We start from the raw sequence: 24,547 nt of genomic DNA, 5'->3' as shown, positions 1-24,547 counted from the left end.
ATATATATAAAAGGGCCTTCATTGGTAAATCAGCAGGCCTTTTTTGTTTTTCCACAAACTGCAACAAAGATATGAAATGTGAAGAGTCACCAGCTTGTTTCATGGCCGGAAAGCACATTTCAATACAAAATAAAGAAATAAACTGCAGCCCTTCCCAAGCGCTTGGCTCCAGCCGATCTGAGCCCGGAGGATTTATTTCATTTGTTCTCAAAAGCCATTATTATTTTAATACGCTGGTCGTCCGAGATCGTCTCTTTAGGCTCCTTTTTGATTCATGATTTTAATGATTAATGATGAAATGTGGGTGCTCTTTTCGGTATAAATCTGATTCTCGCAGCCTGCGCCTCGGGGATCCCCGCTATGATTATTGATCTGAGACCGATCACCTGTTTTAAATTTCAACATAACCCACGAGAAGATAGAAACAATTTTGTTGTTGTTTTTTTTTTAAGAAACTCCAGATTTAAAAGAAAAGTTAGAGAAAAGTATTTAATAATTAACCCACTTGAGTGACATCTTTTTCTTTTAACACGCCAGCAGCGCCGTGGATTTTCACAGGAAATGTCCAGTGTGTGTGAATATATATGTGTGTGTGTGTGTGTTACATAATTTCACACTGAATCATCCTTATTCACAGGAGGCGTCACTTTCCATCGAGAGGAGACCTGGAAAGTTGTGCACCCTCAGCCCCCCTTTATTTTGCACCCGTTGCATAACATCGACGCTTATGCGGTGTGTGTGAGTGTGTGCGTGTGCGTGTGTGTGTGTGTGTGTGGTGTGGGGGGTCGTGCGTTAAGTTGCGCTGCAGGGGTGGGACTGCTTCTGCAGTCGGTCAGCTGGAGGAGGAGGAGGGGGTTCCGGTCTGCAGATCACCTCGGAAATGCCTCTGGCAGCATCTTTGCAGCCTCCAGCGGGGAGCAGAAGCAGCAGAAGCAGCAGAAGCAGCAGAAGCAGCAGAAGCAGCAGAAGCAGCGACACCTCCGAGCGGAGGAGCCTCCCCCTTCCTCTCTCTCTCTCCACATCCCTCCATCCCTCTCTCTCTCCCGGTCCTTCCCTACCAGCCGACCGCGTCTTGCAAAGCATCCGGATGCGCCGCTGAGGCAGGACGGGGCCCCTGAACGCCGCTTCCCCTCCCCGGGACGGACGCACCGTTGGATGGAGAGCGGTGGAGTTGGTCCTCCTTCTTCTCCTCCTCCATCCATTCTGCACCAAAAGAAAAGTCAAGGTAAGAAAAATTAAAAAAAAAAAGGGGGGGGGGGAGCGTTTAGCACCTGCCGCAAACCGGAGCTCCTGCCGCACCGAGAGGGGGGCGGGGTGTCCGAGCGAGGCGAGCCGGGAAACCGGTGTCGGTCCCCGGGAGGATCCGCGGCGCCGCCCCCGTCCCGCGGCCCGGACCGCTCACCTGGGGAGCCGCTGGACGGGACGAGCGGGCCGGTACGTGAACGCATCACCGGCTGGTGGTTGTTAGCATCTCCCGTGTCGAGGTTTTAGCTCCGGTAACCTCATTTTCCGCTAAAATACCACCTTAGAACTATGGCAACTTTTCACTCCCACTCAAATATACGCGTTAAATACTAATTCACAAATTTCCCCGTGGTTTTTAAACCAATTTCCCTCAAGAGTCGACTTGGGCTAATCTTATACCGAACTTAGCATAAATAGCGAATCAAATTTTTACAACAGTTGGCATCGCTTTACGGCCCGCCAGCGACACAAACTAATCTCGCGAGATTTGGACGCGGTTGCTTAGTTTTAATTGACGTCATCGTGAAATAGCTACTTTCAAAAAAAACTAGTTTGACCCAAATGTGATGCACATCTTTTTATTTTTATTATTTTATCACCACCCGGTTAAAAGTTTTCATCTCTGCTCATTTTAAAGTATTTTAACAGAGTCGTAAAGGGACCGTTTATTCGATGAAACAAAGTGAATGCGTTTAAATGACGCGTCGAGAATTTTTAGACGTCAACAATCTTTGACGTCACACGAGCTGCAGTGGCTGCTGCAAAAAAAGCTTCCCGGTTTGAATCAGACATATGGTTATATGGTTCGATATGACGAGAGGGTGAATCATTGCATGTCAATATTTGTGGCCCCGCGATGGATCCAGGGTGAACCCCGACTTCCGTGCAATGAAAGCTGGGTTTGGCTGCAGCGCGCCAGCAAGGAAAGCGCTTCAGAGAATGAATGAATGAATGAATGAATGAATACGATAGCGTACCACGGTATTCATTCGTGCTTCGCAGACGGCTCCAAAAAGGGTGAAAAAGTTTGCTGTCCAAATTGTGTCACAGTTTAAACCACATGTATCGTGAAGCTGCTGGTGGTTTGACCTCCTGCGACCCTGTGATTGACAGCCGGGTTTGACTCCCCGGTTTAGATAATGAATAAACGTTTATGATTTTGGAGCCGCGATTGAACCTGCGGTCGCCTTCGACCCTCTGCCTTTGCATGTTCATTGTTTTGATTGCAGAGATGAAGGCTTTTGGAGCTGCAGCGGCCGCTCAGCTGCCTCGCCAGGTGTTTTACGGCCACATCCTCGTGGTTTCAGGCAGAGACGCTTTTTTTTTTTAATAATATTGTGTCAAATTTTTAAAAATGGGGTGGCTTTTCCTTTAATAAGCTGCGATTCCAAACACAAACCTGTAAGGTAGCAACCTGATAAATAGAGATGTCAGAGACTAATAATCCTGGCCTTGCAACTGGGTCAATAAAATCCAAGAAAATTCCCCCCCCAAAAAAAATTTTTGGAAAAATATTTTTAAAAATATGTATGAATAACATTCAAGATTACCATCATATGTGTTTCTTGGAAACGTGTTTCCCTGTACAATGAAATTCTTATTTTGTTAAGATAAGTAGCAAAAAAAAAATCAAAATATTTAAAAAAATGTCTTTGTATATTAAGATAAGTAGCAAAAAAAATCAAAATATTTAAAAAAATGTCTTTGTATATTAAGATAAGTAGCAAAAAAAAATCAAAATATCTAAAAAAAATGTCTTTGTATATTAAGATAAGTAGCAAAAAAAATCAAAATGTTTTAAAAAATGTCTTTGTATATTAAGATAAGTAGCAAAAAAAAAAAATCAAAATGTTTTAAAAAATGCCTGTTTTTTTGACAGGATGTCAGAAATGGATCGCAAGCTTCTTGAAATTCAGTAACCCGCCGTCTGTGTCGCTACAACCTCTTTGAATTTGAAAAGGAAAGTTGGAGGAAAATTCTTCAGATGTGTGTGTGTGTGTGTGTGTGTGTGTGTGTGTGTGTGACCGATGCTCAAACTAAGTGTGAGGCCTCCCTGGCCCATCACAACCAAAGCGTGACAACATTAACAAACGCAGGACGGCGTGGAGTGAGTCCCGACACCTGCAGGCGCCGTCGGGGGACTTTTCATTTTTTTGTCCGGCGGCGCTCGGCTTCCCGGCGTATCGAACGTTTCCCCGGGCGGATCGGGGAAATGGATCGCCTGGTTTTATGGGGCGCGCCTGTGGTCGGAGCGCTTTGCTGCCAAATGTAGCTACAGCTCACTTCTGCCTGGGACGCCGCAGGCTGCAGGGGGAACCGTAAAACAAAGCATCATACGACGTGTCACATTTATGAGGCCGGGGCCTCGGAGACGTAATCTGGCGTTAGCGTAGGCTTAAAACAAAAAAAAAAATAAAATAAAAATGATATCGATGAACGCCACACGTCTATATTTTTGGCACAGAAAATGAGATAGGAGCGGATTTGCAGAACATGCGACGTCCTTTATTTCTTTTCTTTTTCTTCCCCGTGTGTGTGTGTGTGTGTGTTCCCGTCGGCAGCGAGCAGAAGGTGTGAATTTGCGCTTCCTGCAAAGACAGATTTGCTAATATTAACGTCGGGAGGCAGTTGGGAGTATACTTATTATCACATCATTTCTAGTAAACACACAGGAAGCTGCGGCGCCGACTGGCAGCGCTGATATTAATTATCGGTGGTTTCGAGAGCTCGGTGTTCAAGGCTGTTTATTAAAATGCAGCGCGCGCCACGTTTTATTTTATTTTTAGGAAATATGGAAGAAATCCATCTTAGAGACGCCGCCATCAGGTGGATTTTTTTGTTTCCGGCTAAATGTAAAAATGTCGCCATCCAAGCGTTTATGGGCTGTTTCTCTGCAGGTTGCAAATCTTAGTTTCTGTTATTGTGTTTGTTTAAAAACATTGTAATGACTTTGAACTGAATGTCTCGGTTCTTACTTTAAAAATCTGTTTGTTTGGGTTTTTTTTTTTTTTTTTTTTTTTTTTGCTCTTGTTGCTCAAAATCTCCAGTGGAGGAAAAAAAAAAGCAATGCTAAGTGATAAGAAAAGACAAAATAACCCGTTTTATCTGAAAGAAAAATTTGAATTGTGAAATGTATCCTTGTGTCACTCCACTTATTTATTTTTGCAATTGTTATTCTCACTGTGTCATCATTTTGGTTGTTTATTTTCTCCATTCTGTTATCTATTCTTATCCTTCTTCACTCTGCTTTCTATTTATTTGTAAATGTCTTTCACTGTTTTTTTTAATGATCCATCTTATTTATACTCATATTTAGTGATATTTTCACATTCATTCACAACTCATTGAGAGACGTAGCATTGATGCTAACGTTATCAATGCACACAAAGCGTCTAAACCTTCTTTTAGTTTCACGCAAATGTCGCATAACCATTTATCCGTGCTTTATTTTGATTTAATCGTGTCTATTGGCACTCAAAACGATATCCATCTATAAATACACACACTATTTTTTCAGAGAGGATTTCCGTCCGGCGCCTCCCAAATGTAATGAGTTAGCGCGTTCGAGCTCGGCGTTCCGCTTCCGGGCCCCGACGTTATGGAATTGTTGAAAAAGCAATTACGTTATGAAAAATAATCCTCGGAGCCGCCGAGGCCGACGGATTTTCCGCAAATTCCCGGGTCGTGAAATCGGAGGTCGTCGCGAAGGAATAATAAATAACGGTGTGTCGTTTCGTCGAAGACAAACCTGCAGCGTCGGAGGTTCTTTGGGCGCCAACGAACTCCCTCCGTCCAAGAACCTCCTCGCTGGTCTTCCTCCAGACCTCCTCCAACCTCTGCATCCTCCATCTCCAACCCTTCTCAGTCTGACTTTACCTCCAGAACATCAACCACCTGCCGTCCCTCTGATGGACTCCTTCCATCCTCCTTACTCTCCCTCTTGTCTTCTCCTCGGTGTCCCACCTCCATCTTCTCCACCTTTCCATCGCCGTCTAGATGTAGACCCTCAGTACTTAAACTCCTCCACCTTCTTCATCTCTGCTCCCTGTAGCCGCACCGTTCCTCTCGGGTTCCTCTCATTCACACCCTTGTATTCTGTCCTGCCGCAGCTCACCTTCCTACCTCCACCTCTCTAGATGTTCCTCCACCTGCTCCATGATCTCACTATCACAATGTCGTCTGCAAATGGTGATAGTCCATGGAGAAACCTGGTCTACTAGTGATAGTCCATGGAGAAACCTTGTCAAACGGTGATAGTCCATGGAGAAACCTGGTCTAATGGTGATAGACCATGGAGAAACCTGGTCTACTCTTGTCAAATGGCGATAGTCCATGGAGAAACCTGGTCTCACAGTGATAGTCCATGGAGAAACCTGGTCTCACAGTGATAGTCCATGGAGAAACCTGGTCTACCAGTGATAGTCCATGGAGAAACCTGGTCTCACAGTGATAGTCCATGGAGAAACCTGGTCTACCAGTGATAGTCCATGGAGAAACCTGGTCTCACAGTGATAGTCCATGGAGAAACCTGGTCTAACCTGGTCTACCAGTGATAGTCCATGGAGAAACCTGGTCTCACAGTGATAGTCCATGGAGAAACCTGGTCTACCAGTGATAGTCCATGGAGAAACCTGGTCTACCAGTGATCGTCCATGGAGAAACCTGGTCTAACCTCTCTGGTCGGCCTCAGAGGGCCTCCGAGCTGCTCCACCTCCGATCACCTCTCGCACGTTCCTCATCTCGCGCTCAAACCGTCCGCGGGCGTGAACGTCCGTAAAACCCCTCAAAAACACATCTTCTGTAAATCCACGCTGGCGATCGGTGAGGAGCGTCTCCCCTCTGAGCAGCGGCGAGGAACTTCTTTTGATAACGACTCATCGGTGCAGATGAAAAGCAAAAACTGACGGACGGGTCGTCGGGAGAAACATGAGGAATCAGCCTGGAGCCGCCGGGGGGCGTCCTCTCGGCCTTTTGTTGCCTCTTTTTTGTTCGGAAGCATCAATTAAAGGTAGCGCGTTAGCTGGGAGAGTGAAAGGTAGCGCGTTAGCTGGGAGAGTGAAAGGTAGCGCGTTAGCTGGGAGAGTGAAAGGTAGCGCGTTAGCTGGGAGAAAGAAAGGTAGCGCGTTAGCCGGGAGAGTGAAAGGTAGCGCGTTAGCTGGGAGAGTGAAAGGTAGCGCGTTAGCCGGGAGAATGAAAGGTAGCGCGTTAGCCGGGAGAATGAAAGGTAGCGCGTTAGCCGGGAGAATGAAAGGTAGCGCGTTAGCTGGGAGAGTGAAAGGTAGCGCGTTAGCAGGGAGAATTAAAGGTAGCGCGTTAGCTGGGAGAGTGAAAGGTAGCGCGTTAGCAGGGAGAATTAAAGGTAGCGCGTTGGCTGGGAGAGTGAAAGGTAGCGCGTTAGCCGGGAGAATGAAAGGTAGCGCGTTAGCTGGGAGAATTAAAGGTAGCGCGTTAGCCGGGAGAGTGAAAGGTAGCGCGTTAGCTGGGAGAGTGAAAGGTAGCGCGTTAGCTGGGAGAGTGAAAGGTAGCGCGTTAGCCGGGAGAATGAAAGGTAGCGCATTAGCTGGGAGAATTAAAGGTAGCGCGTTAGCCGGGAGAGTGAAAGGTAGCGCGTTAGCTAGGAGAGTGAAAGGTAGCGCGTTAGCTGGGAGAGTGAAAGGTAGCGCGTTAGCCGGGAGAATTAAAGGTAGCGCGTTAGCCGGGAGAATTAAAGGTAGCGCGTTAGCTGGGAGAATTAAAGGTAGCGCGTTAGCCGGGAGAGTGAAAGGTAGCGCGTTAGCCGGGAGAGTGAAAGGTAGCGCGTTAGCCGGGAGAGTGAAAGGTAGCGCGTCGGTAGCTCTCGGCGCGTCCCGGTGCTCGTTGTTTACGGGAAAAGTGTATCCACATACTCATAATTAATGCTTTCATGAATATTATCGCCATTATTGTATCGTGTCACCAGAACCATGTAGCTGTTAGCGCTACTGTTAGCATCCCCCTTTCTTTATGTCATAAAATCATGTGAGGAATCGGGCTAATTCCACAATCTCACTCCCCGTGAGTGAGTTCTTGTTGTGTATTTTTCACCCCGATGTTGTCGTCGTCTGTCATCCACTCATCTGCTGTCTATTTATTCGTGGATTGTTTCTTTGCCTTTGTCTATTTATATTTATACTCATATTTTTATTCATATTTATTCCTTTTTTTTGACATTATAACTGTTACTGTGACACAGTAGGGGAGACGAATAAACGGGCGTCATTGCCGGAACGCCGCGGCTTAAACAGCGATGCTGCTAATTCAAGGAATATTTTGGGCTAACGAGCTTCACGCCGCCAAAACATTTATCCTCGTCACATCGGAGCGATGAAATGACATTCTGACGCCGTTTCTTTCCGATGCCAAAAAAGACGACTTGAACGGTTTTAGCGCAGGAGGAAGAACAAGATAGTCATCAGCTGGAGGAGGACAAAGTGGGAATAGAAAATGTTATTTATTCTTCATCTTTTTCATCAGCCGTGTTACAGCAGCTGATGGAAAAAAGCATTTCCAGAATGTATTTAATGAAAAGTGAAAAAAAAAAGTTTCTGTATAAATATCTCAAAATAGCGAGTAGACAATTGTGGCCTATATATGTACACATGTATTTATTTAGCTGTTTTTAGCCGGTACGGCTTATATTCAGGTGCGCTCAATAGTCCAAAATCATTTTTATTTACATTTTATTACATTTTTTATTTATATTTCATTTATTTTTATTTATATTTTACCTATTTATAGACAAGTGTGGCCTATATATTTTAGTTCCTCGTCCTTCAGCCCAAGGGAATACTCAAATCTTTGCACTTTTTAAGACTTTAAAACACTTGATAGCCTTAACTTTGACACTTTATATTTTATTGTATTTCTTATTCTCCCTCCTTCCTACTATTATCTATTATTGTTATGTTTTACTTGAAACTCTGGCACAACAATTTCCTTCAGGATAAATAAAGTTGTTCTTATCTTATCTTATCTTATATATATACATATATACACATATATTATTTAGTTATTTTTAGCTGGTGCAGCTTGCGTTCAGCTGGGCTCAATAGAACAGAAAATACGTTAATTACAAACCAAACGGAGTTTAAAACCTGCTGGGACCTCCTGGTAGAGTCCGGAACCTCTGTGATCATCGTGGAAAAATGTTTGAAATTCAGCGAAAACCCAAATTTAGACCGAAAACTGAACGATAGAATGACCTCAGCTGGAACTCATTGCCTTTCATATTCACACACAAAGGTGTTTTTTTTCCAAAGGTTATATATTATTATTTTCTCGAAATCTTGTTGTTGTGGGAACCGGACTCGAATTTCTTGGACTTCTTGAATTTGGTGTCGAGATGAGCTCGGCTTGAACCGCAGTAAAGACGTTGAAGGCCATCATCTCGCTCCTGCGGCTTATATTCAGGTGCGCTCAATAGTCCAGAAATGAGGGTCATTTCACAACCAAAACCTTTCATTAATGACCGAAAACTGGATCGCATTTGCTTAAAAGTGTGTGTGTGTGTGTGTGTGTGTGTGTGTCTGCATCCTCCTCTCTGGAGGTTCCTGCTGGCGGTGCAGAACCTCCTGGACATGGAAAGTGTCAGCAGACGACCGTGTCGTGGATAGAAAACATCGGATTTTCAGCGAAAAAAATCTCCGAAACAGCCGGATAGCAACCTCAGCCGTCGGGATCGGACCTCCCGCCGGGAAGCAGGTCTCCGAAAAGTAACGAGGCTCGCCGTCGGACCGCGAGGCGTGAAAGCAGACGAAAGCGGGAATTTGTTTTTGCCCGATTTTTGTTTGTTTTTTTTCCCCCCGACGCCTCGCGAGGAAGGCGACCGGAGAACCTCCTCGTGCCGATCTTCACCTTTGCTCGTAAAGAACCTTCGGCGGAGGAGCCGAAAGAGGAGATGGATTGCGCGGACGAGGGGTTTTTTTTCGACGGGATCGCCGCGAAGACAAACAATCGGGAGTTGGAAGTCAGTTTTTCCTCGGCGGCGATCCGTCTTCTTTTGTTCGCCCGTCTTAGTCCATTGCTATTTTTTGACCTCCACCCGCCGTCTTCCTCCGATTAAACTGTCTGAGCTCGAAGGTGACGGAGAAAATGTGAACGCGACGGGAAAGCGAGCAGCGGAGTCTCCATCCTTATTCCCGTCACCGTCGGGGGTCGAGACGGATGGAGTCGGATCCGGCTTTTTCTTCTTTATTTCCTTGACTTTGACATTTGGGGCTGCTGCGTTTCGTCCGAAAGTTTCTGTCGTCGAAAATTACTTTTACTTTTTCTTCAAAATGGGCAAAAATCACCCCAAATCAGAAAGGACGGATTTTTTTTGTCGGACGGATCGAAACCAACCCGTTAATCTTGGCACTAGCTAGCGCACGCTATCAACCGCGGGGGTAGCGGAGCCCCGCTAACCTCTTCAATTCAGTGAAACGGGGCCGTAACATATTAAATAAACATCGCGCCGTACTGGAGGCGACGTTAAAGAAGCCATTCAGACCATAAACCCATTAGGGCGATGTTTACGGCCGCAATAAAAGGAGGCGTTAGCGCTCTGCGATTCATGTTTCGGGAGCGGCTGGAGAAGCGGCGCCCTCTCCTGGCCGCGAAAAGAAAGCACGGTTCATTGGACGCTAAGCCTGCAGCCTCTACATCCGACTCAACTCCAAATATCTTCCATTTCTGGGTGTTTTTTGTTTTGTTTTTGTTTAATTTACGGATTAGATTCCCGAGCGTTCGAGGCAGAAGGCCGCCTCCGCCAGTTGTTTCGATTTAGATCGTCCGAAAGACTCGTCCGGACGTGGAATGGAGGCGACGCGGAAATAAAATGTGACCGGACGTGCCTGACTCTCCCGCTCCCGGAGGCTCCGCCGCGGTAATTACCTTCGCGGCTAATCGATAGCGCGTCGCTGTCGCCGGTTATCTGGACGGTGAACTCCAGCGCGTCGGCGCCGCATCGGAGCTTGTAAATCTGGCCTCCTCTCCGAATCTCTCAAGGTAACGGCGGAGCGAGTGGAGCTCGACAGCCGGAGCGGCGCGAGGCCAAAAACGCCGCTCCCTCCCATCATCCCCCGTTACACCATCGCCCGACAAGATTTGTCACCGACGGGAGCGAAGGCCGAGCTTTTATCGGAAACGGTAAAGCGACGTTCGCGCAACAAAACCGAACGACCCTTCGGAGGAAAAGCCCGTCCGGACGGTTGCGCGTCGCCGCCTCGTTATCGACCGAAACCGCCTGGAAACGTCGCTTCGGACGTTTCTCCCTCGCCGCCGTGATCTTCTTCTCTTCTCCAGGGGGGTGGAAGAAGCAGAAAGGGGGGTTCGCTCAGTGTTTCCCCTCCAACAGAGGTTCCCCCTTCCTTTGCTAATGGAACATCAGCAGCTGTCACTTGGCGCTGCACTGCGTCAGCCACTTTAATTGGGCTGCACGCCTCGTGGTCTGCAAAGCGCTCAGCAGAATTGAGTGACCCCCCCCCCCACCCACCCCACCTATACACCCCCCCAACACCACACACACACACACACACACACACACACACACCCCTCCAGCCTTTTTCTATATCATTAGTGTAATGCTCCAGTTTCCCCTTAGCCACTGAGATATGGGGAGATTCCAACAAGCGTGGGCGGGGGGGTGGTTTGGGTTGGGCTGGGGTTGGGGGGGTTGGGGGGGGGGGATGAGTCACTCACACACACACACACACACACACACACACCGGCGCTGGAAATATTGTTCTTGTTTGCCTCTTGAAAAAGAGACGACGGTGCCGTTTTACATGAAGGAAGGAGAGGCAGGGGTTTCTCTTCCCGTCGTGAAGAAATGTTGAAATAATGTTAAATAATAAAAAGCGCGGAAAGTCTTCAATGTTTAAATTATAATAATATAAAAAAAAGGAAAATTGCATTTCACTTGTATTTGTCAGAGGCAAAAAAATTGGCTGATGATTAAAAAAAAAAAAAAAAAAAAAAAACAAATATCCTCCCTCTTGCTGCAGCCATGCTAATCGATTAGCCACGTAGCTGCTAGCCGCCGTGCAGCGTTCGGCTAAATTTCTGTTTCGGTGTTTCAGTCGTGATCTTTTATCGCAGCGTGCGATCGGGCTTTCCTGGCTAGCTTTAGCCAAGCTAGCACAGTCGCACAATTGTGCTCAAGGATTAGCCGCGAGGCGGCTACGATTGCTAATCCATCAGCGACACCCGTTTGCACTCATTTCATCCGTTCATCAGTTCAACAACAACAAAAACAAAAACTGTGCAATATTTCATTTCACTGTGCAATATTCAGAACTGTGCAATATTTCATTTCATAACAGCTACACTACAATTTTTCCTTTTATCATACTATTGTGCACTCCTTACCTCACTTGTTACTAAGACACTTATAGCTTTATCACTTGTTTACTAAGACACTTTATAGTTTCACTGAGACACTTTATAGTTTATAGTTTATTTTTATTTCTAATTCTGCCTTTTTCTTTTTATTATTTATTACTGTTATATTTTCTGTAACTCTGGCACAACAATTTCCTTCGGGATTAATAAAGTTGTTCTTATCTTATCTTATCTTATCTTTATTTACATCCATGTCCCGTTTGCATTCATGTTGGCAGCTCGAGTCGTCCAATATTTGGATTACGGATAAACTCCAGCGGACGCTGTTTCATATCTGGTTATTTTGATCTATTGTTGATTTTGGATTTTAAATTCAATTTTTAATTTCCTTTTGGGCTTTTTTTTTGAGATCAGCTTGGACACCACATCCATGTCAGTAAGATGACGAAAGCTATACTTGGAGTTAATATTTTAGCTGAATATGTAAGAATTTTTACATATACATTAGAAAAAAAAAGAATAAAACAAGGCGTGGGTGGACTTAAAGCATCTAAAACATCAGGATCCATGAACCCGAGGTCATTAATGGCCTTGGACTTTTTTTTTTTTTATATAATTTTTTTTGCTGTCACTCAATGAAAATCTGTATTTAATGTATTTATTTTGCAGGCTGGCTGCAGCACCATGTCCTCTGCTCACAGTGGGGACATATCAAGCTACCATCTTAGCGGTGAGCCGACGCCAAACATCCCACACGCCTCCGAGGCCTCACACTTTTTCATTTCTTTTAATTGTCGCTCTGAATCGGCGTGCGTTCGCGGATCTGAAATAGAACATCGTAAAAAAAAAAACTCCCCGCGGTTTTCTTTTCGGCAGCTTTTCACGCCGACCGCGACCTCGACACCCGCGGCTTCCTTCCCTCCTCGTCTTTCTCTTCAAAAGCACATTTTTTTTCTTTATCGAATGTCTCTCTCCGACCGGAACGCGTGTAAACATGTTATATTTTGTTCCCGGCTTTCGCTTTTCAATTAAACCGAGTGAAGGAGGTTGCAAATGTTGCAGCAGCAGCGCTGGAACTTCAATATCTGTAAGAAGAAAATCCTCTGGAAAGTGACATTTTATTTATTTTCATGAGGATAAATAACGTTTAACGGCTTGTTTGTCCTTCTTCTCCTCGCCGTGCGTTTTTAAAGCCGAATCAACTTCCTCCGACCAAATATCGATCGTCACGGGGAGGAAAAATAAATAAATAAAAATGACACCGCGGTATTTTCCTGCAGCGTCGCTATGACGACCGGCCGCACCGAGGGAGCACTCAAAGTGCGGGGAACAGATGTTCTGATACCGAACCAGACCGAGTCGAGACCCGAAAACACTCGGGCGAAGCCGCGGAGTCATTGTCGTGCAGCGGCGAGGGTGTTTTTGTGCGTTTTTGTGTGTCTGCCGCAGTGGTGCGCGACCCGCCGGGCTGGGAGGTGGGGATCTACCTGGTGGGCTTCCTGGTGCTGCTGGGAGCCGCCGGCCTGAACATCTGGAAGCTCTGGAAGTCCGGGACCTTCCCGGCGCCGTCCCCCTTCCCAAACTTCGACTACAGATACCTGCAGGAGAAATATGGAACCTCCTTCTCGGAGGTCCGGCAAAAGGTCTGTTCCGAAAGCAAACTCCTCGTCGTTGCCGAATCAGAAGCATCTCGGAGGAAGTCGTCCGCTCGGTTGAAACGTCGCTTTTTTTGATTTTCCCCAAGAGGGTGGCGGCTAACAACCACCGACGGACGTCCGCCACCTCCAGCCGCAAGCCCAGCCTGGCTCTGGGCGACACCCCGGACGGCTTCCGCGACCTGGGCCAGCTGGAGCTGATGGGCCGGGACCTGGATCTGGGCGGCGTGGCCCAGCTCAACCGCTCCGTCTCCACCGACTCGCTCAGCTCCATCTCCTCCGTCGCCAACAACTTCGGCCACGACTTCACGGTGGGGCAGCTGGAGGTGACGCTGGAGTTCGAGGCCTGCAGGGTCCCGGGTCAGGGTTCGGCGGCGCTGCACATCACGCTTCACCAGGGGAAGGACCTGCTGGAGAAGGAGGAGGGTGACTTCCCGGGATGCTTCATCCGAGTGTCTCTGGGCCCGGAGGAGCTCAACGTGGGAGTGACCAGGGTAAAGACGGAAACAGAAATAAAAATATGTCAAACGCCTGCAAATATTGGAATGGTAACCCGTTGCATCGTTTCTGGTGAAGCAGCTCGATTGTTAGTCGATAGTTTTTGGAGCGATCCATTTAACCCGGGAAAAAGCAGGAAAAAATGTAATATTCCCACGGCAAAGCCGAGTTGGACGCAGATGTGTGCCGGCCGTGCCCTTTTTGTGACTTATAACAAGAGGAGAAGATTTTGTTTGCGGATGACATCGTGATCTGTAGTGAGAGCAGACAACAGAGGGAGTTGCATTGCGTTTTTGTAGACCATGAAAAAGCATATGACAGGGTGCCAAGAGAGGAGCTCTGGTATTGGATGAGGAAGTCTGGAGTGGCAGAGAAGTATGTTAGACTGGTGCAGGACATGTATGCTCGCTGTGAGACACTGGTACGGTGTGCTGTAGGGGTAACAGAGAAGTTCAAGGTGGATGTGGGACTCCATCAGGGATCAGATCTGAGCCCCTTCTTGTTTGCAGTGGTGATGGACAGGCTGACAGATGAGGTTAGACAGGAATCTCCATGGACCATGATGTTTGCGGATGACATTGTGATCTGTAGTGAGAGCAGACAACAGGTAGAGGAACATCTAGAGAGGTGGAGGTATGCTCTGGAAAGGAGAGGAATGAAAGTTAGTCGCAGCAAGACAGAATATATGTGTGTGAATGAGAGGAACTCGGGTGGAACGGTGAGGCTACAGGGAGTGGAGATCAAGAAGCTGGAGGACTTTAAGTACTTGGGGTCAACAGTCCAGAGTGTAGGAGAGTGTGGAGAAGAGGTGAAGAGACGGTCCAAGCAGGTTGGAATGGGTGGAGAAAAGTGTCAGGGGTACCAAGAGATAGAAGACTTTCAGCCAGAATAAAAGGAAAGGTGTACAAGACAGTGGTGAGACCAGCAATGATGTTTGGACTAGAAACTGTTCCAATGACCAAAAGACAGCAGGCAGAACTAGAGGTTGCAGAGATGAAGATGTTGAGGTTCTCTTTGGGAGTGACCAGGATGGAGAGGATCAGGAATGAGTCCATCAGAGGGGCGGCACATGTTAGATGTTTTGGAGAGAAGGTCAGAGAAGCCAGACTGAGATGGTTGGGTCATGGACAGAGAAGAGATAGTGAATATATTGGTAGACGGATGCTGGAATTGGAGCTGCCAGGCAAGAGGTCTGGAGGAAGACCAAAGAGAAGATTTATGGACGTCGTGAGAGAAGATATGAAGGTAGTTTGTGTGAGAGAGGAGGATCCAGAGAATAGGGTTAGATGGAGATGGTTGACTCGCTGTGGCGACACCTGAAGGGAAAAGCCGAAAGAAGAAGAAGAAGAAAACAAGAGGAGAAGATTTGTGATATAGCCGAGATTTAAGTTTTCGGAGCCAGAAATGAAGGGAGCGGATTAGTAGATTCGAGGGTTGAGGATTTTTTTTTCTTGCCATCCGTCTGAACGTGGAACGGGTGGAGAAAAGTGTGAGGAGAACAAAGAGATGGAAGAGGATCAGCCAGAAGGAAGGGAAAGGTGGAGGAGAGCATCGTACTGTTTGTTATTGAGATTTGAGTTTTGTGTAAGCGCTTACACAGTTCAAACCCCTGCTCATGAATTAAGCTGTTGCATATTTTACCTTCTTGTTTCCCATTTTTCCTTGTGGTGTCTAATCAGGTCCCGTCCACGGTGCACGTCAGTGGTAAAAATACACGACGGGGTGAAGGACTGACATAAATGTCCAAGCTGCAGACGTTCACAACTGTCCGAATGAGTCATTTAGTTTATTTTATAGTCCTGAAATGAATCATTATAAGTAGTGTTTCATTTGTTTTTTCTTTTCGGCGTGCGTCTAATCAAGAGGTTTCTCGTGTCACATTGTATCTCGAGGTTCTCTTTGGGAGCGACCAGGATGGAGAGGATCAGGAATGAGTCCATCAGAGGGACGGCATATGTTAGATGTTTTGGAGAGAAGGTCAGAGGTGGTTGGGTCATAGACAGAAGAGAAGATTTATGGACCTCCTGAGAGAGGATATGGAGGTAGTTGGTGTGAGAGAGGAGGATCCAGAGAATAGGGTGAGATGGAGAAGCTGGATTCGCTGTGGAGACCCCTGAAGGGAAAAGCCCAAGGGAAAAGAATTTGTCAGAGGGGTGCAGGACATGTATGACCATGACAAAGTGATGCCTGGGATGGTTTGGACACTAACACTCCTCTCTTCGTGTCTAAACATGGGGAAGATCTGGGTAGAAGGTTGCTGAAGGTGGAGATGTAAAGCCGGAGGTCTAGAGGAAGACCAAAGAGCAGATTGATGGACATCATGAGAGATGATATGAAGGTAGTTGGTGCGAGAGAGGAGGATCCAGAGAATAGGGTGCGGTGGAGAAGGTGGATTCGGTGTGAAGACACTGAAGGGAAAAGCCCAAAGGAAAAGAAAAATTTGTCACAGGGGTGCAGGACATGTATGACCGAGATAAAATGATGACTGAGATGGTTTGGACACTAACACTCCTTTGTTCATGTCTAAACCATGTTGAAGATCTGGGTAGAAGGTTGCTGAAGGAGTCACTGTGGAGACCTCCGAAGGGAAAAGCCCAAAGGAAAAGAAGCCGTCTAAACATGAGATTTGATCGGAAACGATTCTCGATCCCCTGATGGTGAACCCCACGGAGCTGTGCGACCCCCTGAGAGGAACCATACTTTCATCCATGATACAAAGCCATCTGCTCACCCTGTGTTTTCACCGGAGCATGTCTTTATCGCCCGTGACGCCGACGGCAGCGATGCGGCAAGTCCTTGAAGGCGGAGGACGCCGACGAAACAAATCATCTCCCCCGTTGATTTGCTTAGCTTCGCTTCCGTCCGGCCGTCTTTTCCCTCCCGTATTCCCCTTCTCGCCTCCACCTCCTCCTGCACCACATGGAAATGAGCCACACAATCTACTTTGGATGTTGCGCACACACACACATACACACACACACACACACACACACACTGAGCTTCTTTAACTCTTAATTTTCACATCGCAGTGTTTGCAGAATCCAACCTCTCCCCGCTACTCGTCCAGGTAGATGTATTTTGGTGGTTTCCACGTCAAAGAGCGTCGGCGGGACATGTTGCTATTATTACATCCCCGTCCCTCGGCGTGGCTCTTGTTGCCTGGTAACCTCCGACCGTTGCGTCAATGCTGGATTTGCCTCGTTCTTCCTCAGCCGCGGAGGACGAGGCCCCGCAGTGAACGTCTTTCCAAGAAGCGGCGACTGCTGGAAAAGTTATTTATGACTAAGAGGGTGAAAATGTCTCGTCATGAGATGTGAACCAGTGGGAAGAATTGACTTGAATACGCCTTGAATCGTCCCAAAGTGGAGAAGTTTCAACGACTCACAGCAGCAAGTGGACAGTGCACAAAAAACAAAGACACGCTTACCATGAGGCAGGAGAACAGCGTGCCTCACCTAGTGGCTCTTCGCTGCTGTTTGATAATCGCTTAGCGCAAGAAACTAGTAACACATTCAGTTGTTGACAAAAAAATTGGAGTTCAAATCGCAAAAGTGTTTCAACATTTTAAGAGCGACAGTAATCCGGTCTGGATGCAGAGCATGGCAGCAGTCAGCCGTCATTGCACAATCTACTTTGAGGCTCGACGTTCGGCTGCCTCACCGTGCGTCTCTCCTCAGAATTTGAACAGTATTTTGAATTAAAAAACAATCTAAAACTCAGACGAAAAGTACCTTTTATAGAGCAAATCACTGATAAATGTAACCATTTATTTCTTTTTTTTTTTCATTCCAAGATTGGCAAGTGAGGCACAGTCTCTCCTGCCTCACCCGGCTGCACCTCACTGATACACACACATATATATATATATATATATATGCATGTATGTGTATATATGTTTGTATATGTATATACATAAGTGTGTGTGTTTGTGTGTGTGTGTGTGTGTGTGTGTGTGTGTGTGTATGTGTATATTTATATAGCTGCATGTGGACCCGTCCTCCACTTCCCTTCTGACCTTCCTCAACATTCACAATTCATTTGCTTTTACAATCGGGTGTGTTTCCCCTCCAGCGCAGATCCGGGATACAAGTTATTCTTACGCTCCGTGTTATTGTTTCTTTACAACCGGCAGAAGAGGCCATATTTGCAGGTGTTTTTACTGCCGCCGCGTTTTATTACGCAAGTAGAGGCTCAAAATCGCCAACAATAACAGTGAAATTACTCACAAGTCCCGTGGTGTCCGGCACAGGTTCAGACCAACGCCTTCACCGTCATTTTCGACGAGCGCTTCTCGGTCCCGGTGGATCCGTGCGCCCTGGACGAGTGCAGCCTGCGGTTCGCCGCCTTCGGGATCGACGCCGACGAGAGGAACATCAGCGCCGGGGTGGCCGAGCTCAAGCTGTCCGACCTGGACCTGAGCATCAGGCCCTTCAACGCCTGGCTCTACCTGCAGGACGTCAACAAAGTGAGGCGCAGCATGAAATGGTCGATTTGTGACTTTTTTTTTCTTTTTACATTGGATGCAGATTCGTTTCTATAGATCAGCAGAAAAAAAAACTCCTGCCGGATGCAGATTTTATTCATTTCTGTCGAACAAACGAGCAAAAAATGCACTAAAATCTGTATAATGAACTTCATAATTTAATTTTTTAATGTTTTCCATTGACCGGTTGCATCTTGATTATTGTTTTTTTAAATCATTTCTTTAAAATGAGACAAATCTTAATAATTGACACATTTTTTGAGATATTTTCTGGATCTTTTCTTTTAATTTTTTTCAAAATCAAAAAATAAAAAATAATTTCCGCAGGCCGTGGACGCGGTAGGTGAGATTCTGCTGTCTTTGAGTTACCTGCCGACGGCGGAGCGCCTCACGGTGGTCGTGGCCAAATGCAAGAACCTGGTGTGGACCAACGGCAAGAACACAGCAGGTCAGGGACCTTCTCGCCGTCGCCGTTGTATTTGCGTCTGTGATTCAAATCTCACCTCCTCTCCCGATCCCGAAAGCAGATCCCTTCGTCAAAGTGTACCTGCTGCAAGACGGCAGGAAAATCAGCAAGAAGAAGACGTCGACCAAAAGGGACGACACCAACCCCATCTTCAACGAGGCCATGATCTTCTCCGTGCCCTCCCTCGTCCTGCAGGTGAAAGTCCAAATATCGGCGTATTCTGCGGTCGAGGGGTCGAAAGAATCACGATGGCCCCCTGCTGTGAGGCAGGAGACCCGCGTGCCTCACTTAGCGACTCTTCGCAGCCGTTTTATGATCGCTCAGCACAAGAAACTAGTCACACACATACAGTTATTGACAAAATAAACGTAGTTCAAATTGCAAAAATGTTTCAACATTTTAATAGCGACGTACGGAGAGACAGCGATCCGGTCTTAGTGCAGAGCATGCCGGCAGTCAGCCATCATTTTGCCATTTATGTTGAGGCTCGACAGTCCGCAGCCTCACCGCATGTCTTTTCTCAGTATTTGAACAGTAAATGTGACAATCAAACCATTTTGAATTAAAAAAAACAATCTAAAACTGAAATGAAAAATACCCTCTGTAGTTCAAATCACTGATAAACACAACCATTTCATTCTTTTTTTCATTTGACATTATTTTTCTTTCCAAGATTGCCAGGTGAGGCAGGGCCTCTCCTGCCTCCCCTGCCTAAGAATGTCGCTCTTTTGAACTCCTTTGAACGTTGTGTATTAGCGTCAAAGCTAATACACAACGTCTCATCAAACGCTTGAGCGGGCTTGTTCTTTTCCTGCGCTCGCCTGGTTAGTATTTGATACGTGCACGAAGAAAGGTGTTAATAATGAAACGGTGCTTTAGAACCGAAGAATAGAATAGAATATTCCTTGAATCGGCCTGCAGTGGGGAAATTTCAACCGCTCACAGCAGAAAGTGGACAGTGCAAGAAAGAAGTTAACAAACACAGACAATAAACAGTGTAAAAATATGATATAGATAGTTTAAACTTCTTTAACAAGTTGCAACTAAACAATATATAGACATAATATCAGTATAAACAGGTTCAAAAGTGGCAACTAGCGACGAACGCTAACAATGTTTGCGGTCGAATTGACTGCAGAATGGAACGCTAACAGTATAAATGGAACGAAATGTAATGTAAAATAAATGTAACTCCATGTTAAATAACTCATTCGAGTCCTAAATATGTATTCGCATAGATGCAAAAAAAATGGTTTATGAGTTGCTCAGTTATAAACATAAATCCTTTTATATTGTCAGGTTAAGAAACCCACATTACTCCATGAATCAGTGACCAAAGTGAATAAAGAAAACAAACACCAGTTATGACATTAACGTTGTTCAAAACCATCAACTTTTCTCTTCCTGGACATTTAGGGATCATTCGGATTTCTCAATTCCACTCGTTGTTGATGTGGATACGCCATGACTGTGGAAAACGCAAGAGAGGCAAGGGTAGAAGAGGTGACTATTGTAGACCACAAAGTAGCAAAAATTAGTAAAAGTGAAGTGAGGAAGGCATTGAAGAGGATGAAGAGTGGAAAAGCAGTTGGTCCTGATGATATACCTGTGGAGGTGTGGAAGTGTCTAGGAGAGGCAGCGGTAGATTTTCTGACTAGATTATTCAACAGGATCTTAGAGAGTGAGAAGATGCCTGAAGAATGGAGACAAAGTGTGATGGTGCCTATTTTTAAGAATAAAGGGGATGTGCAGAATTGTGGCAACTACAGAGGGATAAAGTTGATGAGCCATACAATGAAGGTATGCGGGAAAGAGTAGTGGAAACTAGACTGAGAGCAGAAGTCAGCATCTGTGAACAGCAGTATGGCTTCATGCCGAGGAAGAGTACTACAGATGCAGTATTTACTTTGAGAATGCTAATAGAAAAGTACAGAGAAGGCCAGAGGGAGTTACATTGTGTTTTTGTAGACCTAGAAAAGGCATATGACAGGGTGCCAAGAGAGGAGCTCTGGTATTGGATGAGGAAGTCTGGAGTGGCAGAGAAGTATGTTAGACTGGTGCGGGACATGTATGCTCGCTGTGAGACACTGGTACGGTGTGCTGTAGGGGTAACAGAGAAGTTCAAGGTGGAGGTGGGACTCCATCAGGGATCTGCTCTGAGCCCCTTCTTGTTCGCAATGGTGATGGACAGGCTGACAGATGAGGTGAGACAGGAATCTCCATGGACCATGATGTTTGCGGATGACATTGTGATCTGTAGTGAGAGCAGACAACAGGTAGAGGAACATCTAGAGAGGTGGAGGTATGCTCTGGAAAGGAGAGGAATGAAAGTGAGTCGCAGCAAGACAGAATATATGTGTGTGAATGAGAGGAACTCGAGTGAGAGAAGATATGAAGGTAGTTGGTGTGAGAGAGGAGGATCCAGAGATACAGAGAATAGGGTTAGATGGAGAAAGTGGACTCGCTGTGGCGACACCTGACGGGAAAAGCCGACAGAAGAAGAAGAAGTTGATGTGGATACGCCGCCACCTGGCGGGTAACATGATGGAAACGCAGTTTATGGTTAATGCACGCGTTTCACTTATTCATTTTAAAACAAATCAGACATTTTAAGACGTTCTCGCGAGCGTTCAGTTTGACATGGACACGTGACTTATTTACTGAGAGCAGCGTTCCTGCTTTTTTATTTTATTTTGTTTTCCAGGAGCTGTCCCTGAGGGTGACGGTGGCGGAGGCGTCGGAGGACGGTCGCGGCGAGAACCTGGGTCACGTGATCATCGGGCCGGAGGCCAGCGGGATGGGGATCACGCACTGGAACCAGATGCTGGCCACGCTGAGGAAGCCGGTCTCCATGTGGCACCCTTTGCGTCGGATCTAAGCCCGCCCCGACCCTCCAACCCCACCGACCTGTTTTCCAAATAAAACTCTCGCTCCCTCGAGTTCCTCTCGCCTCGCCGTGTCCGGCGCCCGAGTCCGATACGCCGCCGCCGCCGCCGCCTCACCGCTCAGCTAGAGAAGCCGGTGGTTCGGCCCAGATCGGGGTTTATCGGTCGGACGCCCCGCGGCCTTTTTTCCCGCATCGGAAAAAAACCCAGGAGGTGGAAAAGGTGTCGTCTCTAGAATTCGGAGGAGATTCGAACACGTGGATTTTATTCTCCCCTAATCCCTGTGCATGGTGCCTAATCTGATCGTAGCCTATTATAGCTGTAGAGATTAACCGGACGGAGGGACGTCGCTTTTCTCTTTCAGGATTTTTTTTTTTTATTCTTCCAGATCCGTCATCAATAGCTCCCGCCCGGTCGGGTTTGTAGCCGAATTAGAGGCGAGCCGACTTCGCTCTTCTGGATTTTGCTCGTAACTTTGTCGACAACGGGACGGACGAATCCTAGAGGTTTTGGTACGTGTGCGGTATTCGACAAAATCGAATGGGGAAAAAAAAAACCATCCAGGTATTCTTATCCAGGTGATATATCGTAATTTGTAGCAGTTGTTACAGGGTGGCTAAATCTGACGTAAGCGGCGTATTAATAGTCTGTGATATCGAACTATTTCTACCATATTCGATGCAATACAAGTTGCATAAGAAACAGTGTAAATAGTGTACTTGGTCACGTAACACTTTAATAAACATCCGGTACGGTCAGTTCATTTATACTTAACGCCCAACTTCTCGCCGGTAAAACTAACAAAACCACCTCTGGGAATAACATTGTGATGTAACGCGAAACCGACAACCTCACATTTTTATGTTCCCCGAAACATCTGGATCTTTCTGTGGACGTGACCGTTTTCTGCGCTTCAGTTCGCCCCAAACAACCGGCGAGGTCGTTCCTCCGGGTCGGGTTCTGTTTTTCAGCCGGAAGGCTAAATTGTATTTCCCGCTAGCGCGCGTTTCATCTCAGCCGACATCAAAACAACCGTCCGATATGTCGTCTCGAATTTCCACAAATGTGAAATCGTGTCGTTTTCGTTGTGATTTTTTCAGTACGTGACATCCGGCCTCATCGGTTGTATTTAATTTCTTTTTTTTTTTTTTTTTTCTCCTTACCACACTTCTACAAGCCATCAAAAAAATATTACACCTGCGGTCATAGAATAAATAATATTTCCTACTGTGCCAAATATTGAAGCAATATATTCATTTTCAGTCAGCATTGGCAGTCGGGGCAACAAAGTTGTCGTCCACAATCCACCGTGCATGAAATTATTTAGCACTTGATGTGAATGTGCCTCAAGAATCCAGTGTATCGTGTGAATGCTGTTTGAAATAAAAGCAATTCAACAGTGACGGTCATCTTATGTTTGCGTGGTGGGTATGACTTATTTACAAAGGTTAGGCAAATAAAGCAAATGGATGGATCTGTTGTTATTGATTCTTTTTAAATTCTGTTTCGCTAATTAGCTCAATTTCTCTTTGCTAAAATAACTCGACTGTTTGCGGCACTGCGGGAAAACCTCAATGGTTTGCATTGGACTGCTAACGCTTTTTTTGGAAATGTGAAAAACAGCAGCTGAAACGCCTCAGGTTATTCCCCAAATATCACAGAGATGATCCTGACATTTACAAACTGACATTTATTTGTGTGTATATTTGAGTGGAAGCATTTTAAGTGTCATCAATCTATTTCCTGTCTTCTCACGCAGCCTTTTAGCGGCACGCAAACCTTTTCCCAAGACGCCGCGGTCATAAAACCTCAAATGTTGTTGTGAATTAACCAAAGCCGAGGGAAGGGATTCCTCAATGGACTTCCAATTGAATCAGTGTGAGAAGTAACTAAATGTCATATGGTGTTATATTGCCTTTTGTTAAGCCTCGTTCAAGTAAACAACTCCATTATCCCAACCTACTCGGCCGTTTTCAAATGTCATAAGATTATTTGCCGCCTGGGAAAAAGCTGTTGGACAACAGTGTTGTACTTCCACAGTTACGGCCCGAAAACGTAGATAGCAAAGAAATAGTCTGTTTGTTAGCCTTTTTCCAACTCTGTAGGTAATTCTCCGCCCGAGCCTATAGTTGCGCTTCTTATTAGATATCGGGCTTCCGACAATACGCTTCCTTTCACGTCGTATCTTGATATATATTGATATATAAAAGTATCTGTATTTGTGTTTATGAAGATGAACACTTCAGCCCTCTGGTTATTTAACGCTCACCATGGAGAGGCTAGAAGTACATTCAATATGTGGTGATTTCATTCCATTTTTTTTTTCCTTTTGAAGACGCTCCGCCGTCAGTGAGGATTAGTCATTCCGGGTTAAACCGCAAATTTGCCCCTCTGTCTTATTGGCTTTTACTGAGTCATCATCCACTTCTTCCACGTCATTGAAGGAGAACCTGGTGGAAAGCGTTGATCCTGGGGCTCAGACACTTCCTCATACCAGCCTATTCACAGGCATTTGCATTCCACACTATCTTTCACAAAAGTGACTTTAAGTTACTGTCGGTAAATATGATGCACAACTATTTGTCATAGTTGCATTAACTATCTACTGATGTGATTGAATCAATATTGCTCTTTCATGAGCGAAACCTTCCGAGTGATGTTAGATGAACACTTCCAAACACACATCCCCGGCGAGTCCGTTTTTACAGTGTTGGATAGTTTAAAAAGTAAAGGGAACACCAAAATAACACATCCTAGATCTGAATGAATGAAATAGTCTTATTAAATACTTAGTTCTTTACATTGTTGAATGTGCTGACAACAATATCACACCAAAATGATCAATGGAAATCAAATTTATGAACCCATGGAGACCTGGATTTGGAGGTGTGATTGACTTGGAGTTACATTGTGCTGTTTAACTGGTCCTTATCGTTTTTGAGCAGTATATTTGTGTTTTTTTGTCTTGTCTTTTATA

At 45.9% G+C, this 24,547-nt stretch overlaps 1 protein-coding gene across 1 annotated transcript; it reads left to right on the top strand.

The window, feature by feature from the left end:
- Positions 1–733: 733 nt before the first annotated feature.
- On the top strand, positions 734–22,973 carry syt12 (synaptotagmin XII). The gene is made up of 8 exons (XM_086149057.1): positions 734–1,225; positions 12,253–12,313; positions 13,033–13,226; positions 13,328–13,732; positions 17,986–18,201; positions 18,547–18,667; positions 18,747–18,880; positions 21,390–22,973. Exons 2-8 carry the CDS (start codon positions 12,268–12,270, stop codon positions 21,561–21,563), a joined length of 1,290 nt encoding a protein of 429 aa, XP_086005183.1. The 5' UTR covers positions 734–1,225; positions 12,253–12,267; the 3' UTR covers positions 21,564–22,973.
- The last annotated feature ends 1,574 nt before the right edge of the window (positions 22,974–24,547 follow it).

The sequence above is a fragment of the Fistularia commersonii genome, chromosome 7 (assembly GCF_037954325.1).
Source record: "Fistularia commersonii isolate RoL2024-O1a breed Wild chromosome 7, RoL_Fcom_v1.0, whole genome shotgun sequence".
NCBI lineage: Eukaryota > Metazoa > Chordata > Actinopteri > Syngnathiformes > Fistulariidae > Fistularia > Fistularia commersonii.
The sequence above is the reverse complement of the archived record's forward strand: the minus strand, read 5'-3'. Positions and strand labels throughout refer to the sequence as shown.

Coding starts and splice junctions, on each gene's coding strand:
- syt12 (XM_086149057.1), top strand. CDS start 12,268: ATGTCCTCTGCTCACAGTGGGGACATATCAAGCTACCATCTTAGCG. Junction 13,227..13,327: donor TCTCGGAGGTCCGGCAAAAG/GTCTGTTCCGAA, acceptor ATTTTCCCCAAG/AGGGTGGCGGCTAACAACCA. Junction 13,733..17,985: donor TCAACGTGGGAGTGACCAGG/GTAAAGACGGAA, acceptor TGTCCGGCACAG/GTTCAGACCAACGCCTTCAC.